Source organism: Nasonia vitripennis, chromosome 1 (genome assembly GCF_009193385.2).
Source record: "Nasonia vitripennis strain AsymCx chromosome 1, Nvit_psr_1.1, whole genome shotgun sequence".
Lineage (NCBI taxonomy): Eukaryota > Metazoa > Arthropoda > Insecta > Hymenoptera > Pteromalidae > Nasonia > Nasonia vitripennis.
The window spans coordinates 14,626,418-14,644,040 of NC_045757.1; the positions used below are offsets into that span (position 1 = coordinate 14,626,418).

The 17,623-nt window shown below is 43.5% G+C and overlaps 3 protein-coding genes across 5 annotated transcripts; all 3 read left to right on the top strand.

Moving 5' to 3' along the window:
• Window positions 1-738: 738 nt before the first annotated feature.
• LOC100678357 lies at window positions 739-4,422 on the top strand. Of its 3 annotated transcripts, XM_001603056.6 has the most exons (6): window positions 1,382-1,519; window positions 1,600-1,674; window positions 3,065-3,287; window positions 3,372-3,433; window positions 3,559-3,673; window positions 3,813-4,422. In XM_001603056.6, the coding sequence occupies exons 3-6, from the start codon at window positions 3,253-3,255 to the stop codon at window positions 3,874-3,876; spliced, it is 276 nt and encodes a 91-aa protein (XP_001603106.1). In that variant the 5' UTR covers window positions 1,382-1,519; window positions 1,600-1,674; window positions 3,065-3,252; the 3' UTR covers window positions 3,877-4,422. The 3 variants fall into 3 exon arrangements, with proteins under 3 accessions (XP_016836775.1, XP_016836776.1, XP_001603106.1); XM_016981287.2 differs by lacking the exons at window positions 3,065-3,287; window positions 3,372-3,433; window positions 3,559-3,673; window positions 3,813-4,422 and adding exons at window positions 745-881; window positions 1,767-2,981 and having other exon boundaries at window positions 1,313-1,519; XM_016981286.3 differs by lacking the exons at window positions 3,065-3,287; window positions 3,372-3,433; window positions 3,559-3,673; window positions 3,813-4,422 and adding an exon at window positions 739-881 and having other exon boundaries at window positions 1,313-1,519; window positions 1,600-2,981.
• Window positions 4,423-13,791: 9,369 nt separating this feature from the next.
• LOC103316633 lies at window positions 13,792-16,213 on the top strand. Its single transcript, XM_016981458.3, has 4 exons — window positions 13,792-15,468; window positions 15,555-15,720; window positions 15,793-15,930; window positions 16,004-16,213. Exons 1-2 carry the CDS (start codon window positions 15,160-15,162, stop codon window positions 15,621-15,623), a joined length of 378 nt encoding a protein of 125 aa, XP_016836947.1. The 5' UTR covers window positions 13,792-15,159; the 3' UTR covers window positions 15,624-15,720; window positions 15,793-15,930; window positions 16,004-16,213.
• A 980-nt stretch (window positions 16,214-17,193) lies between these two features.
• On the top strand, window positions 17,194-17,596 carry LOC107980549. The gene has a single exon (XM_016981459.2). It carries the CDS (start codon window positions 17,217-17,219, stop codon window positions 17,532-17,534), a length of 318 nt encoding a protein of 105 aa, XP_016836948.1. The 5' UTR covers window positions 17,194-17,216; the 3' UTR covers window positions 17,535-17,596.
• Window positions 17,597-17,623: the final 27 nt, after the last annotated feature.

The following is a 17,623-nucleotide window of genomic DNA, read 5'->3' on the forward strand; positions in this document are numbered from 1 at the left end:
AATTATTAGCGATGATTATTAGGTGCAATTGTGCATCAAATTGTAAGAAGAGTTGTGGCTCAGAGGCTAGAGCTTCGGACTTCTGATCCAAAGATCGTGAGTTCCAGCCCTACACCCGGCAGATTTTTTTTTTCTTACATAAAATTTTTTTTATACTATATAACAAAATTTATTAATTATTTATGATGTAGATGCTTAGTTATGCGTTCTAACTAATTTTTATTTAGCGTTATTTTTATATGCGATAAAATCGCTCCCCGCCGGTAGCGTTTTCTGCTGGCACAGAGACGGCACAGAGACGGCACGTCGTGCTGTCTCGCCGTGCCGTCACGTGCCGTCTCTGTGCTGCGGCAGCTGGACGTCACGTGCTGTCGTGGATGCCGCCATCTCGTGCCGTCACGGGGACGTCTCTGTGCCGACACGTTGTTATCTGGGTAATGGGCTGTATGTATTATAGTGATTATAGTGCGGGCTCCGAGCGTTGGCAATACTGCGATGGCGTTCAAGACTTCAAGTAGCGTTCAAAATACTTTTTCGATGAACTGTGAACGCATACCGCGCCATCCTTTACTCCTTTTATTTGAGGTGCGATAAAAAAGAAACAAATTTACGGGTTACTATTTATTATTGCTCACACAGAAATACAAGGCATGAAAGAGCGGGTCAGTGCGCGTGTCCGCAGCAAGGGTTGCGGTTGATTCGGTGACGTCTCGGACTCGGTGGTGGGGAACAATCGCCCGGCATCTTCGAGAGACAGCAGGGATCGGGACAACCGCGCTCATCCCGACACAGGCCTGGACAAGGACCGCGAGGACAACCCAGCGGAGGACAGGTCACGTTGCATACCTCGGGTTCGAGCTGTCTGTAAAATTTAAGATAAGGTAAAGATTCACCTATTTTTAACTTGAAATGATGAACAATTATTGTGATATTTAAGTAGGTTATAAGTATAAAAGATCCTAATGGATGTACAAAATAATTTTGCAAAACTTACATCGATCGTATCTGATGAATGAGCCCACGGAGCTCTTTTAAGTAATTGCGGTTTTGGTTACGTTCGCACATTTTTTTGGATTTTTTTTTATTATTGATGAGTATATAGAAACTAATAATTTTGAGGGAGAAAAATGTTGCTTCTAGGTCCACGAAATTTTGTTATAACGTATATAATTATGTATGCAATTTTAATCTGCAACTTCATATACCGCGATATTCGTATATTTTTATATATGTTGTCGCGCAAATATTTGTATTTATTATTTTTCAAAAACTCTTTCGATAAAAAGCTAAACCGATATTTCGATTCTTGCAGTATCTCAACGAGATTACAACGAGAATCGATTCTGGAATAAACGACTCATTGTATCGAATTTCCTGCGATATATCTAGATACATTGCATAACCTATAACCGATATTTCTAAAAGCTTTGTTTAATATTGTGCGCATTAAAAGTGATTCGTTTTCATCATTTATTAAAAGTAGAAACGTTTGCTTTTTTCAAACCTAGCTGAGACCTGAGTAAGTGTTGCTTGCATATTTATTGATTTTTTTTTGAGATTATTGATTCTTCTAACTCTTTTTCTCTTTATATATTATAGACGAAACTATAAGTACAGAGCCTGTGGCTAAAGTATAAAATGGGGCGACGTTATATTTACAGCAAAAAACGACGTGTAAGAAAAGTTCCAAATAATGTAGTATTAGAATTTGAAAATGAAAAACATTTAACAACTAATTATGTTCATGAAACGCATGAAACAAAAAGTGTACAAGCTCATTCACGCACCGTTAATCTTGACTCAGAACTAACATTACCTCCTTCAACACCTACGATATCATCAGATAATCGTCATCTTGTTGGACTACACAAAAAATCACCTAATGGCGATAACAGATTTCTAGTAAATTTGGAACATCCTATGACTTTGAATTTAAAAAAAAATAGTATAGTAATGGAGCATCCAGATGATGAGGCAGAAAAACGACTGCACAAAAATGAGTTCTGCAAAGTAGGTGATACAGAAATAAAACCAGAGGTATTAAACAAGACAATATTAAACAAAATAAAGATAGAACCATTGAAAAAAACTTCAAGTCCAATAGTGAACAGCAAGACTATTAGCCAAATAGTGACTACAAAACATTCAAGCAATGTGATAAAAAATAATCGAACTTTTATACTAGTTTCAAAGACATCTCTTGATGATATAGAAAAGAATCCTATAAATCTAATACCTAATGCAAATTTGAAACAAATATCTTTCAAAACACTTGGAGCAAGGCTATCAAATTCTCAAATGAAAAATGTTATAGTTCAACATAAGCCTGTGCTATTACCAAAATTAGCATCTGCTACCAGTTTAAATCCAATTGTATGTGTAAGAGCACCAGACAAAGGATTACAAGCTTCTGGGAATGTTCAACACAAATCTATTCCAAATAAATTAACATTTGCTTCTATTTCAAACCCAATCATGTGTATACAAAAATCAGAACCACCATCTAATAGAAATATTTTAGTTCAAAAGCACAAAATTGTCAATAATGTTGAAAAAAAAACTTTAGATATAAATGTTTTAAATGCAATTTCTGATGAAGATACCAAAAGAGTGTACCCAGTAGCTTTGAAAGCAAATAATTTTAAGGATAATGGTGTTCTTGAAATTTTCTCAAATGATGTTGACAGTGAAAATGAGATGCACATACTAGGGATTTAAGGCATAAATGCTTATAAAATAAAATGAAAGACTGTTTGAAGTAGAATAATAATATATGAATATTGTAAATAAACAAATACTATCTATTAATTCTAAATAATTCGCATACAATTGTTGTGCAAGAGTTTGTAAACAAGAGTAAATGCAGAAAAATATTTTGTATATAATAAGTTTCCTTAAATGTTGCCTTGTTGGAATTTTCTTTTGAAATTGTTTTATTAAAAACATTTATATCGTTTAATAAATGTTTAGTAACAATATGAGATATTGTTTCCATTTTTTGATACCTTATTTAAACTTTATCAACAAATATATATGATATGAAATTTTATTTAATTACCACTAGTTGGTATAGTAGGTAACCGTTGCACCAGTAGGATATATAACAGCAATAAAGTAAGATCAGCTGTTTCTCACAAACAATGGTAGCACTAATAAGACGGATTATTTAAAGAGAAAAATTACCAAAAAATATTGTTGGAGAAATTTTACGATAGTGTTTTTGCCAATCTATCTGCACGTTTTGTAATAAAAATGGAGCAGAGTTGCGAAAAAAGAATGGAAGACGTGTAAGTAAACAGTTTTGGAGGTTATATTATTTTGTATTTTTGCTCGTAATATCTTTTAAATAATCGCAATTGATTGTTTATTAGAAACAACAGCGAAGGAGTTGTGGGCTGTATTTTAACAGACAAATCTGGACTTTGTTTAGGAGGTAAATATAAAAGTGTGATGGATGTATGCTTTTATTTCATAGCAAAAATTATTGATTATTTGATATGTATTATTTTAGCTCATATTTTATATCATTTACTTATACTTTATTTTAATTATTGTCAGTAAAAGGAAATGCATCAAGTGATAGTGCTGGGGTTATTGCAGCAATGGCCGAATTGGTGACTAAGATTGAGCCTGGCTCCAAAGCTCCAATAATCTCTTTGCAAAGTGAAACAAGGTAAAAACTTGTTATTAAATTTTTATTATAGTATTTTATCTGACTTTACTTAAGCTTATTCATTGTATAAAATTTGTTCACATTATACATTTATGAACAACATCAATTTATTTTTAATAATACAATATATTTTCCTTAGACAATGCCTTATACACGAGCAAGGTCCAGTTATTGGAGCAATATTCAAAGATACAACTGCCTAAGTGAAGCAATTTCAGGGGGGTCGCGTAATGATCTGTAATATTGTTTTATTAAAAATGTGATACTATAGATTCTATAATTCTTTTAAGAAGTTCTTAGACGAAGTTAATTTTCCATTATATAATTCGAATTTGTTATTGAACTAAGCTTATCTAGATTTGTTACTGTTAGTGGAACAAGAAAAATTAAACATTGTTCTTTAGGAAATTAAAGAATTTGCTATTTTGTGTTTGATAGTAAACAAATATTAAGTTAGTTTCTTTAAATTGTTCAATCAATTCAAACCACATCATCTTTTAGACAAGTTTTGCAATCTTTGAAATGACTTGAAATAATTTTTTTTTTATGCGTGATGCATGAAGCAAGTGAACTTACAGGATCAAATCGTGGTCTTTGACGAAAATGAATTTAAATTTCCCCAAGAGGTGTAAATAATTAATGTTCTCAATCTAAACTTGACTGTTATGTATAGCGACGGAAATGTATGTTCAGACTGATAGATTGTAAACGGATATTGGCTTAAAATGAATAAATTATAAACTTATATACGGTCGAAAAATCATTGGAATCACAGCATAAATCTTAGTTTTCTTTCTTCTATTTCTCAACTATACAGCATTTACAATAAAAGTCGCTATTAATTTACATATTCTGCAGTTCGGGTCTCCGCAGCACGTGGCTAAAAATGAGAAAAAGAAAGATCTCCTGCACCTTTCGACTCGCACATATGTATAGCCACACATGCACACAGTCACGCACACGAGAATAAAGTAATACGAGAGCGCATATATACACGAGCAAAAGGAGAACATCATAAAGTGCGCGATTTTCTCCGGAGAGCGCAGATGCGCGGCACACGCGAAATGTCGTTAAAGACGGCGATGCTGGTGTCGGGTTACGTCGGCACGCGCCCCCGCGTTCGCTCAGTGAACAATGGGGACAGGTGATGTTAGTCTTAGTCGTCGTTTATTGCTATATGTATACGTATATGCAGATGATGACGATATAGCGCGATCAGTTGCGGGTATATGATTTCTTTCTCTCTTTTTTTTCTGTGATGATCCCTATATTGTTAATCGCGTTTTCAATATATGCGTTTTCATTTTTCACCGTCAAACTTCTACCGAGACTCTGTTGATAAATCTATACTGCACACCTCCCGCCAGGACTTCCAAAAGGGGTTACACGTATTTACCCCGCACACGTGCTTCTAATACACAGCCCAGCCAATAGAAGCATCCTACAGCGCCTAGCAGGAGATCGACTATATAGCATAATGATGATTCGAGAGGCGGTGCGTTGGTCCGCTCCGTTTTCGGCCACCTTGTGCACATATAGCCTATACAGTGGTGTCAGTGAAGTTCAAGGGCCGCACATATGCTCTGCACCACCATCGCTTTTCATACACACACACACGCGGACACAGTATATAGGGACCGATGGTCTCTCGAAGCTTAGCTTTTTCTCATGCGCGTCGTTTTAAACAAACACGTGCTGCGCGATCGCCAGACTTCGAGTTTCTCCTATACTTTTGGTTTCCCGAAGATTTTTCTCAAGCGCGTTATTCTCTTCCGTCGTCGGTGTCCGTCTTCTTTGGGGGAAGAACAGTTTAGCTTCACTTCTTCGACTTAAGATGGCTGGAATAATACGTATAATGTATAAATGCGTGAGTGGGAGAAGAGAAGAGAAGCGGAACGATGTGTGTGCGCTTCCTCCCGACGACTTCCGCGCTTCCCGGAAGGTGTGAATTTTTTCCCGCGTGCGGCTATATAAGTATATAGTCGAGGGCTGCAACGCCTCGAGTTATTGCTTCCGCGCTTTCTCCTAAATTGGATCGTAAAAAACAAATGTCAATGTTGTTCGTGTTTTTTTTTTTTTTTCAATACAATGCAATATTATTTGTTTATTCGAACGATATTTTTCTATTTAATTTTTTCAGAGAACGCAAGCTTCAAAGTGATATTGCACGAGCCGCTGGCTTGTTCTGCATCATATTGTATTATAGATACGAAAATAACTTTGCTATTTTCGTCTAAAGCACTACAATCTTCGATATTATACGGCAATTCCCAAACTCGAGAAACAACAAATTTTCCTCTCGACGTTCCCGCGTTTGGTCTGAGCACGAGAACCAGCAGCAATTAACGTCTCGCAGATCAAACACATCTCTTTCCAATACCCAACACGTGCTCTCTCTCTCTTTCGTCCTTTGGCACCCGAACTTTCCCTCTCTCGGCCCGAGAATTTTCTTCGCTCCGGCTTCTCAACACGTGTTTCGGATTTTTTTCGCGCCTCCGATATACATATACAGAGGACTCCGACAGGTTGTCCGCCGAGAAATGTGTGTCTCGCCGGGTAGAGGACACGCCTGAATATAGAAATCCGAGTCGCGCAAGTGCGCGTCTCTCGTGAGAAGATTATTTTTTCTCAAAGTCTTCGCTCCAGCTTGCGGGATGGACCGAGTTGTAGTTTCGGGGGGTGTGATGAGGATCTAGATGCGCTTGGTGACGAGTCTGGGGAATTTCGACTGGTGCGCTTGGACTATTAGGTCGAGGGTGTGTATAACATCTTTTATTTATTTATTTTTTTCATTTTGTTTATACCTGTAAGAAAATTTTGAAAGATTATCCGCTTGCCGTACAATTTCATAACAATTTTTGTAATACTTTATAGCAACTTGCGAAACATTAATTCTCAAGAAAAATTTCCCAAGCCGTCCAAGGCTCGAAAATCATCAAGATGATCTAATATCTCCTCTATGCAATCCAAACAAACGAAACGTCCCAACGAACCCAAAACAGTCGAAACCCTTTCCCGAGAGCAGCATCGGCAGTCTAATATTTACAAAAAAAAGAGAACGCACACATAGACACATGCGCGTGCATTTCGTCTCTTCGTCATCGCTGCACGTAAAACATCACATCCGGGGAATGACCGAAATCTCTCGAGGAGCATGCAGACAGAGAGAAAAGTTGAGCTGTACATTACGCGCTTCTTTCAAACATCCGCTACTCGATTTTTCGGCATTTTCTTCGCTCTGTTTGTTTTTCCGTAGCCATATGCACGCGTACACCCTTGTTTGTGTACTCTTGGGGGCTTACGGACACTTTTGCGCCACGATCTTATTGGCCTTCGTTGCGTGATGTATATCACGAACACGTGGTACTTTACGATGGGCTTTCATACTAACCTGGAGATCTGATGTTATAATCTCACGAATAGAAAAAATTCTCCTAAGGCACCTATCTCCTAACTCGCTGTAGCTTCAATCAGTCAGGTCGTAAAAATTGTATTATTATAAACGCGTAGCATCGTAAGTGCAGGGCGCGTGCGCCGCTCAATTTTGCCAGTCGGCAACGGCCGCTATTCTTCCTCCCACTTCCTTTCGCTCGTTGCGTCTTTTTGCGTTTTCATTAAGGCTGATGGCGCTTTTGGCGGAAATACGCTTATGTGTGCCGCTGAGAGCTGCGCAGTAAGTGATTCTCGGGGTTAACGAAACGCAAGCGTATTATTGTTATTGAAATTTTGACATTAAACATTATATTCTTTTAAAATAATGTCGTCGACGTAAAAGTTTTAGATAGTCGTATAATACATTTTAATCGTTTTTCGTTAAAAATAAAATTCTAGCTTCTACAAAGCACGAGAGTCCGCGAGTAAAAGCCAAATAAACTTGGAAATTTCAATTTACGCCGCGGAGGACTGCAGCAGTTCGGCGCGAAACGATGACGGCGAGGAAACTTAAAAAGGGAGGCTGGCTCAGCTGCTGTGCGGGAGAGATGACGCCTGTTCGGCTCGTAAATCACAATGCGTGTGCAACAAAGAAAAAGGCTTCGCGGTCTCTGGATTATTATTGCGCATAACTGCCACGTGCCCGAAGACACCGAGAGAGAGAGAGAGAGAGAGAGAGAGAGAGAGAGAGAGAGAGAGAGAGAGAGAGAGAGAGAGAGAGAGAAAGACAACGAAGGGCTGGTGTGCGTAATGTGTACAAGTCTTTTCCGGAAATTGCAACGCCATGACAGTACTTAAGTTATGCGACTTGGTTTATGTTCTTTCAAGTGTGGGCGGTTACAAGTATCGTTAAATACAAGTCACGAACAATATCATTTCTGTATATAATATCGAGAGCTTGCAAGCACTGACCTCGGCAAGCGCGACTCGTCTTCAGCACACACACACACACACCCACACACACACACACAAACTCTCCTTTGGCCTGTTCCTCTTATTTTCTCTCGTCGCGGGGGCAAAGCTCCGCGTGCGCAGGCTCTACGTACCAGCAGGAGACACGCGACGACGCTTCTCGCGACCACATGTGCAGTTCGGCTCGGCTTGCGCTCTGGGGACATGTCTGTTATTACGAATGCGACAGTCGACTTTTTTTCGCCGCTGACTCGTTTCGGGTCTTATGCGGAAGGGGATTTAAACGCGGGACAGAGGAGATGCGACTTCATTTTTTCAAGGATCGTCTTGGACCGTTATGAATCCTTTGCAATTGTCTTCGATCGATGCGTCATAACAATACCTGAAAAAACGGATCTCTACAGTCACTTCTCGTGGATGAAAGTCAACTACACGCTGTCAAATAGCCTGCACAAGCCATCAAAACACGCCGCAGACGCAGGCGAGCGTCGCTCCTTTCTTCCGCGCGGCGGTGCGGCAGCTGGCGATTCGCCTCCTCCGCATCGAGTCACGAGTGCTGCGGCAGTAGCAGCAGCCACCGCGGGTGTCTTCGTCTAAAATTAGCGAGGCGATCGCTGCACTGCGCACCCCCGCGCAAAGCCCTTACATGGCTACCGCTGCGCGGCTCATACTTTCTTTCTCTCTCCTCGTATGTGCGCGTCTCTACCGCATTTATAACTATAATAGCGCGAGGGACACCTAATTTGGAGGTCGTTTCGTGCTGATTGACGGGTACTTATTCCGGCAATTTTGGAATCCAAGAAGGAGAGATTGAGGCATCGAACTTGAGCGCGAACACGTCGTACGAGTTCAAGTTCAGTGCTGATGGAAATCCTTTCGGTCCACCAAATACACGCAGAGAGCCTGTATCGTTTGTGTGCATGTAAATGTGTGTGCACAATAAGTGGGAGAGCAAAGGGTATACGCGCAGGCATCTGCGCGCGAGAGCGGATGCAGGCTGCACATTTTATGGGCCGCCCAGTGCAGGAGAGGAGGGGGTGGAGGAGGAGGAAAGAGAGCCCTGTGTACCTATTCTCATCTGGTACAGACGTTCTGCGGCTGTTTACTCTGTCTGCCTGTATATTATACGTACGTTTGATTCAAGGGTGTTCTTTATTAGTAGGCCGCTAATTCGATGTTGCGTGGATTCGGGGGGCGGAAAGAGAAAGTGCTGCTTTCGATGTCGCGGGTATTTTTACGTGCGCACGAAGATGGGATTCAACAATCATAAGCAGAGGATCAACGAAAATAGAGAGGGGAAAGCGAGAGAGAGAGAGAGAGAGAGAGAGAGAGAGAGAGAGAGAGAGAGAGAGAGAGAGAGAGAGTGTCATTAGGTGCCCGCGCGCAGAGCAACAACATCCAAATCTATAATAAGAATTCGTCGCCTGCTGCATACCTTTTCGACTTCTCTTCCTCCCTGTATACTTCGTCTCGACTTCCTCTTCGGTGTAGCTTCACTTTTTACTTGAGTTTTACTTAAGTTCCGAGCTCGTTCTTCGAATCCGGAAACCTCGAGTTGATTTACTTCGCCGCCGGTTCATTCTCTCCCTTTTAAAATACACCCCGTGCCAATGACCTCCATTTCAACCGACTATATAATACACACAATGAAGCCTCGGAGACGCGCACGAGCGAATTGACGCTGTATACAATTCCGTCGAGGTTTATTTTAAAAACCACAGGTGGTTTTTGAAGTTCCTTTACATAAGCTAGCGATATATGAAACACCGATCCGGGTCGCATTCGACCTTGCTCGCTCCAAATTCCTCTAGTCGATTTTTTTTGGCGCCCCACACATCCAACTCTCCCGAGAAGTCCAAGTGGACCATCGGATCGCATCTCGTCATTGGCACAACTCATCTCTCGATCTACTTAGTTGCCGATCGCGCAACCGATTTTTCCGCGCGCCTCTTGGCTCGGACGCAGCTCGCTCGTCGTGTCTTCTAATTCCGCGCGTATACGACTTATTTTCTATCGCTAATACCGCAGAGGGATAATAACCACCTGAGCACGACTCTGGCGCGAGTATATATGGATTATAAAAGAGGGACTCATGCCAAGTAATAATCGTGGCGTGAAGTGTACATCTCGCGCTCGTCGCTAATCTTAGCGACGCCGTCCGATTTTCCTCGTTCCGAATCGTGTATATGTTTTTGAAACTTTGTACAACACCTGATGAGTCGCGGCGAAAATAACCGAATATTAATGTCGAAATCATTAGCTTGGTATATATATACGAAAACAAGTCCCTAAACATTACACCCTGATAATCTCACCAAAAATCCCTCTCTTAACACGTGTCGCGTGTGTTCCCGAAGCCATTCAGAGGCAAAACGAAGGGATGTCCCGAGCCCATTAACCCTTTTTTTCCCCATTCATTCGTCGTCACGGGGAGCATCAGCGTCGCGGTGCACTTCCTGCGCGACCGCCGACGACGCCAACGTTGCGGGGATAGAAAAACGAAGCGCAGAAAGAAGCGGAGAAAGTGGCTCATCAGGAAGACTTGTGTCTGTTTGCGCCGATTCAAGGGCTTCGGCAGATAAGCCGGTGTCTGTCTTGGAGAGATAGCTGCTACTTAGCCAGTGGCTCCAGATGCTCTTTGAGAGACGATGAGCTTCACTAGAATTATGAGTGTACCGAGTATTTGACGAATGGATAGTATATAATCGATCGAATGGAAATTAGGGAGAGAAAATTTTTAATAAAATAATAAAGCGATGACTTACGAAACGAGTTTACCTAACCGATCCAATTACCGCGCACACAGCTCTCGGCGTTTTTTACGCGTCTGCTGTGTGTGTATAGTCGGGCCCCGAAAGCGAGAGTGAATAATACGACGGCTGCGGCGCGTAGGTGGTGCCCGGCGAAGAGAGAGAGAGAGAGAGAGAGAGAGAGAGAGAGAGAGAGAGAGAGAAAGAGAGAGAAAGCAACAGTAGCAGCAGCAGCAGCAGATGAAGAAAAGAAAAAGGGGCGCGTGTCGGTCGCGTGCCGCTCTCCGCTGTATAATGCGTATCGCATCCTCTCTCTCTCTCTCTCTCTCTCTCTCTCTCTCTCTCTCTCTCTCTCTCTCTCTCTCTCTTTCGGCTGCCCCTTTGACGGATCCGCTTCCTTCGCTCGCGGCTGCTGCTGTATACCTATACACGCATCAGAGTTTTTTATCTCCACAAAGAGCCGGAATTTTTTCGTCACTTTCAGATTTTCGTATACGTATACATACATTGCACTTGGCTATAACTGAAGATATTTTTCATAGCCGCAAGAATACTGCGCTCGAGGAAAGACGATTTCAGGGGGAAAAAAGCGTGCGCAGCTGAGGAGGGTGATGCGCGCGGGTCAACGACACACACCCTGCGGAGCGTCTCGACGATCGTCTTGCGAGGAATCTTCGCTCCTTGGGGGGACAGCGGAACGAAGTTGTATTGATGCAGGCATTTGAATACGTCTTATTCGAAGCCTTGAATATGTTCCCCGTTCGCGTCATCGGATAAAATAATAGACACGCGACTGTCCATAGATTCTCGACTGCGACGACGTACATTGAATATACATCCGATAAAGCTGGCGCGATACAGATGTATAATTATTTTTCCCCATAGGCACGGGCCGAGTAGAGAGTGGCGCGGCGCACAATGGCAATCAATTGACCAACCCCATTAGGTTCAAGTGCATTACTAATCACCCCACACAGGCTACATACTCGATTCCTTCCCCGAGGGCGTGAGCAACACATTGTCATTCATATCAACAAGTCAACCATCTGTCTCTCCGGCGGAGCCCAGCCCGAGGCCCCCGCCTACATCACACTTTTATACTCTGGCTCCGCTGTGCAGAAACAGGACACTCCCCACTAGCGCGCGCGAGCCCCCGAGGCTGCAGCATCAGCGGGAAAATTCATCACGACGACGAATCAAAGGCTTACGTACGTACGTGCGGGCATCACCTCGGAAACACGAGCCCCGAAAATCCGCTTCGCCGCGGAATCGACCAGCTGTTCCAGCTCTCTAGCTCGCTCGTATATGGGGGCGAACGCGGCCGCGCTGCATATATGCACGAGGCGGAACCGGTATCCAGCTGATCGGACACCCCTCGTGGACCATATATGTAGGAGCTCCTTTGTAGAGAGGCGATGCTCGCTGGTGATGCTCGTGCGCGGGAGAGCGCGTATATATGGAGGGAGGGAGAAAGAGTAGGAATTCGCCACCTGTGAATTCTTGTTCTTCGTGCGGATGGTCGGCTGAGTGGTCTCGAGGAGAGCGGGAGATGCTGATGGGTTTTTTTCCGGCTCCGACTACACGCAGGGGACTTTCGTCCAGATGCCACTGACTGATTTCGAATTCGTTTGAGCTCATGCGATTACGGCACGAGTGTTGCTCTATACTCTCTCTCTCTCTCTCTCTCTCTCTCTCTCTCTCTCGCTCTCTCTCTCTCTCTCTCTCTCGCTCGGTGAACTTTTGCGGATTTTTTGCGCTTATCTTATATATACCGTACAAAACCATTGAAGTGATCGGTTTTCAAAAAGCTCGTACAATTATATACATAACGCATGCATAATAAAGTAGCCATTAACGACGCACGCACACGAGTATACAAGTGTACACAGCACTCGACTATACAACATCCCCTCGAACATCGCGCGCTAATCCCGCAGCATATTATAGCCCCGGGTCAGCCGAAAATCTGTTAGAGCCTCTTATCCGACACCCTTACATTTCCAAACCAAACACTCCTGCACACACATCTATATAATAGCCTCGTGTACGCGTTATATAGAACGACTGCGCCGACGTAAATCTCCGAGCTAACGACCGAAAAATCGTCGAAAAAACCAGAAGCTCGTCTCGCGTTATGAGACGCGAACAGAAGTCTATGAAATCCGGCTATACACAGACACACACCTCGATATTACGCGGCGAGTGGTTTATACGCGGGCGCAAGTGGCAGCCGCCTGCATCAGCGCTCTGTCTAAGAAAAGCTCGCGAGAGAGAGCAAAGGGGAGTGCGCGCGCTCGCGTAAATATATATACATGTATATATATATATATATAAAAGCCAACTGCCGGAAGCCGCGCGCGTGCCGCCTGTGGATTTTTAGACGCTTCTCTGCGGGCAGCGCGTATTATATGCGACTTGTAATTCTTTTTCACCCTTTTCACCATAGTTGTTTCGGATCTTATCTTCGGGGGTTGACTTGACAATCTTGTCTACCTCGCAGTATATACGAATGTATAGGAATGTTATAAAGTTGCGGGGCACACGGAGAGTGCGTTAAGCCTCGATATATATGTAACCCTCGTGCTTTTCTTGACAAGCGGCATTTCAGCGCGGAGAGATTATACATCTCAGCAGGAAAAACAATGCTTGCTGGTATTTTGAAATTGAACTATTTTTACTTCCCCCTGCGTGCACTCTAGTTGACTAGTCTATCTCTCACTCCATAATAAAAGAAGCATAACGAAATTAAGAGTCACGCGGTATACTGTGGGACTTTTTTTCAGATTTTTTAGCCCCGCTCTCTGGTTTATTTTCAATCGCTCTTCGTTAGCCCCTGTATACTAGGAGTATTTTTTACCGGTGCGCGTACGTGTATGACACGTTCGTCATAAGTACAATCTATCTATGTATATTGTTAGCGATATTTCCGAACACATTATTATTATTACGACTCTCTATCTGCACAGGCATGATGGCGCGCCTGCGATGACATTCCGCCGGATGTGCGCGAAAGCTTCTGAAAAGCTCGCTGGCTCACGGCCAGTGCTTTCGCTTTCCTGTCTGCATCGCGCTGCGGTATTTTCCTTGTCGCGTCGTTATGCGCATACTCGAGTCGACTTCCAAAGCCGGCGGTGCAACGTTATTCGTTTATAATCTGTTTATAATTGTACCGATTCAAACTGTCGAATAGTCAATGCAAATATATACTTCGTTCGCGCATATCGCAGTAACAATAAACAACTGACACGTAAGATTCACCACTGTCGAGCTGACGAATATACCAAAGGATTATATATTTATCGAGGGCCGCCTTTCCAGACACAGAGCTCCAAAATACACGCATATAAGACACCACCTCCAGCCTCGCTGTGCTTCCCATCACCACCTCGCCGCGCGCGCGATATTTCAAGGTTTCGCCTCAACTTATTTAGACAGCGGAGTACAGCAGAGCAGCAGCCACTGCTTTCGTAGAGGAGGTCGTCGTACCCATCACACGCACACACGTGTGCGAGCGCATAGGCACACGAGGCTCCCGATTAAGTGCGCCGCTATACTGCTTAGCTGACCGTGGCGAACCGACCGGGAGGTGGTTTACCCGGAGACAGAAGAACGACTGTGCGCGCGCGTGTGTGTGTGTGTGTGTGTGTGTGTATGTCGAGACGGCAGCTGCAGCGGTGGCTCGAAAATAGCCTCGAGGAGGGCAACCCCATGCCGAGGAGCGCTCGGCGACCCCTGGCCAACTCATACCGCCTACTCCGCCGCGATGAGTCCGTTTCTCTTTCTTTCTTCTTCTGCCTATACGTGTACTGGACTGGATTTTTCATCTTCTGTATGTCGATTTACACATTAAGTTATATGGATTAATTGTCATGGACAAAATTCACGCGAACGCAATTTATACGCTTTTGTACGTCACGAGGAATATGTGCTTGAACAAGTGTTCGAGCAGTTAAATTTTTTGCGAAACATGATGTATGCCTCTTGAGAGTCACGATCTAGAGTTATGAAGGTGACCTGCGTGAATAATGCTTAAACCGAAAATATATAATTAAAGTTAGTGGTTAAAATTGGGATTGAGGAGCCAAACAGGCACCTTATGTATTATATTATGCAGTCAATCTTGAATAAACAATTCGAGCGCAATCGGATCACTGTCGCGTTAGCCCCTGCCATACGATATATAGATTTAAATAGAAAAATCGCGAAAAATCGTTACGTAAGAATATATGTTGTTCGTCATCGCGCAGTCGTATTGTAAATTAGCACTATACATAAAAGTTTCGGGGTCACGATGCACTCTGGTTAAAAAGGGGAAAAATCGCGAACTTCTCATGCACTACAAGTCTATGTTGTTGAGTAAAAAGTACAAACTGTTGGCGAGTCACGTTCAGCATGTTATCCATCAAGCAACTTTTCGTCCTGAGCCTGATCCTCGGCGCTCAAGGTTTAGCATTAGCTGCTAACGATTTCATCGACGCCACGTCCGACATGCTGTTCTTCTACCCGGCACCTCCTCTAGTCTTCATCAAAGCGATTCAAATATGGCAGCAATTCAAGAAAGTTAGCCAGCTGTGGAACAGCGGTAGTCCCTCGGACGGCAAGAAAATGGACAAAATCTTGAGCGGAATGGAAAAATTGTCGATGGACGTGTACGAGATCCAGGAGTCGATACAGCACCAGCTGATGACTCTGCTGCCGAAGGTAATCGATTTGGACAACAAGCTGAACGACATCTACGAGCACAGTGGTAAAATCGACTACCTGCTCCATCTGTTTTTGCTTTACAGCGACGGCTCGCAGAAGCACGAGAACGAGACCATACGAAAGTTCTACGACGTCCTGGTCGATCCCAGTGAAATTTTAATGCGCGCACAGCTTGCCGAAATCTACAGGTTGGTCGTGAAGGTCGACTCTGGCGCGGACGTCGTTGCGACCCTCGCTGACTACAAACAGGTATACCTACTATTCGTCCATTGCCGATGATCCGATACTTGCATAGATCGATCATTTTTTCAAATATCGTAGAGTGAAAGCTTGCGCTGCAAGAGGGAGCAATCGTCGTTGCAGTTGATCAACAATCTTTACAACAATATCATTCTTGCCGAAGTGAAGGGAATCGTTATGATCCATATTATGCCTATAATTTACATCGGCAGATCAATGGTAAAGCAAAAAAACCGTATTGGCTCGATTATATCATAATTATGTGATCCATATTCATTACGTGTGTACGCAGACACGCATTCGTTCAGAACGGAACTGAAGGAATACATCGTCGATGCCTGGGAAAGGGTTTCTCTGCTCATACCGAAATTCAAGAGCTACATGGAGGTCGCCGATCGTGACATCTGGAAGTGTGATCCGGATCATCACATAGCGAGTAATAAAATTGGATCGGTGAATTGGAATTGCTAAACATTTTGGATCATTACTTTTTAGATTGAACTTACCTCAAACTATCTCCGATTTTCACCCAACTGGCAATAAACTCGGGCAGATTCGGGGATGGAAAGTTTCAGGATAAAAAGAGGTATGGACTAATCTCTTATTGGGGCAGCTGGGGAGGTTGCGAAGATCGTAAAAGGGGCTACAGCGACTCTTGCGCGGGATTAACTCGAGATTGCACGGACACGAATGATTTGCAAGTAGACGTCTGTCGGTCGGTAAGTGTTGATCGATCTATAGACATCTCTGCGCTCGCCTAATTTAATTATTACACTGGTTGTATATCATTTTGTAGAAACCCGGCAGTGAGAAAAAAATCGAGTATATTGAATTACTCGGTACCAAGAAAATCTACGGCTTTAAAGGTTCCGAATGTCCAACTAAAGTCGAACAATTAAGAGGAAGTTCATTCGCAGCACAATTCCGTGCCGTAGAACTTTGTTTTTGCACTTGCGAGGAAGATCCAGCAGCGAGCGATGATCGTTATTTCAGTTTGAAACCGGTTACTTCTAACGTAGTTAAAAATAAGTAAGTCCTATACTCTAAGCTCCGTAATACCATAGTTTCCGCAATACTAAGTCTAATGCAACCGAAACGCACACAGAGTGCTAACAGGGGTGAGAATCGTGCTCATGAACAGAACGGTCCAGTTTCAAGTTCAGCAGGGTCGGCTAGTCGAGAACGGCAATAAAGCGCAAAGAAGCGTCAACTGGGGGCGACTTCAACCATTGGATCCCCTTGACCGAAGCTTCGTAGCCGGCAAGGATTACCACAGAATAACTTACGACGCTCGGACAGTCAACATAGACAGTCTGGAGGCGCCGGCTGACTGCGCGCTCACTGGCTTGAAATTCGAGAAGGAGGGTAGCAGCCTGAAGTTAGCGATGCAGTACACACCGATCGATTTCGCCAACGGCAAGCTCATCGCGAGTGGATCGACTTGGATCTCCAGTCCAGTGGGCAGCAGTAGGGACAGGTACGTATGACGAAGAGTAAATCTGCCGATGGTCAACAATCAGAAGGGATTTCTCAAGTTCGCGAAGAGCTCGTTGGAATCGGATCTTGGTGGCAGCGTCGTGCCGTTCATCGACAGCCAGCCGATCACCTCGACTCCCGCTGTCCTCCTCTCTGGTGCAGGTCTCGTGTACAAAGGTGGAAGAAAGTCCTCGGGCTTTATCACGATGAAGCATCTCCGGGTTGAACCCGAGAATAGCAATGCGCTAGACAAGTTAATTCCTCGAGGATTACGACAAGGGGTGTACGATCGACTGTTCGAAGCGTCGGAATCGAATGAAGCGACCGGCACTCTGCTTTTGGATTAGTCAATTCTGTTCGTTTTTTTCTGTTTTCTTCTAATAAATTAAATTAAATTAAAATATCGTAACGAAAGCAAAATTTATATTATAACACA

What these genes read in the sequence shown, in the direction of transcription:
- LOC100678357 (XM_016981286.3), top strand. Translation starts at nt 1,639, where the DNA reads ATGGGGCGACGTTATATTTACAGCAAAAAACGACGTGTAAGAAAAGTT.
- LOC103316633 (XM_016981458.3), top strand. Translation starts at nt 15,160, where the DNA reads ATGTTATCCATCAAGCAACTTTTCGTCCTGAGCCTGATCCTCGGCGCT. An exon ending in TGATGACTCTGCTGCCGAAG is followed by an intron (nt 15,469 to 15,554) that starts GTAATCGATTTG and finishes TTTGCTTTACAG; the next exon opens with CGACGGCTCGCAGAAGCACG.
- LOC107980549 (XM_016981459.2), top strand. Translation starts at nt 17,217, where the DNA reads ATGGTCAACAATCAGAAGGGATTTCTCAAGTTCGCGAAGAGCTCGTTG.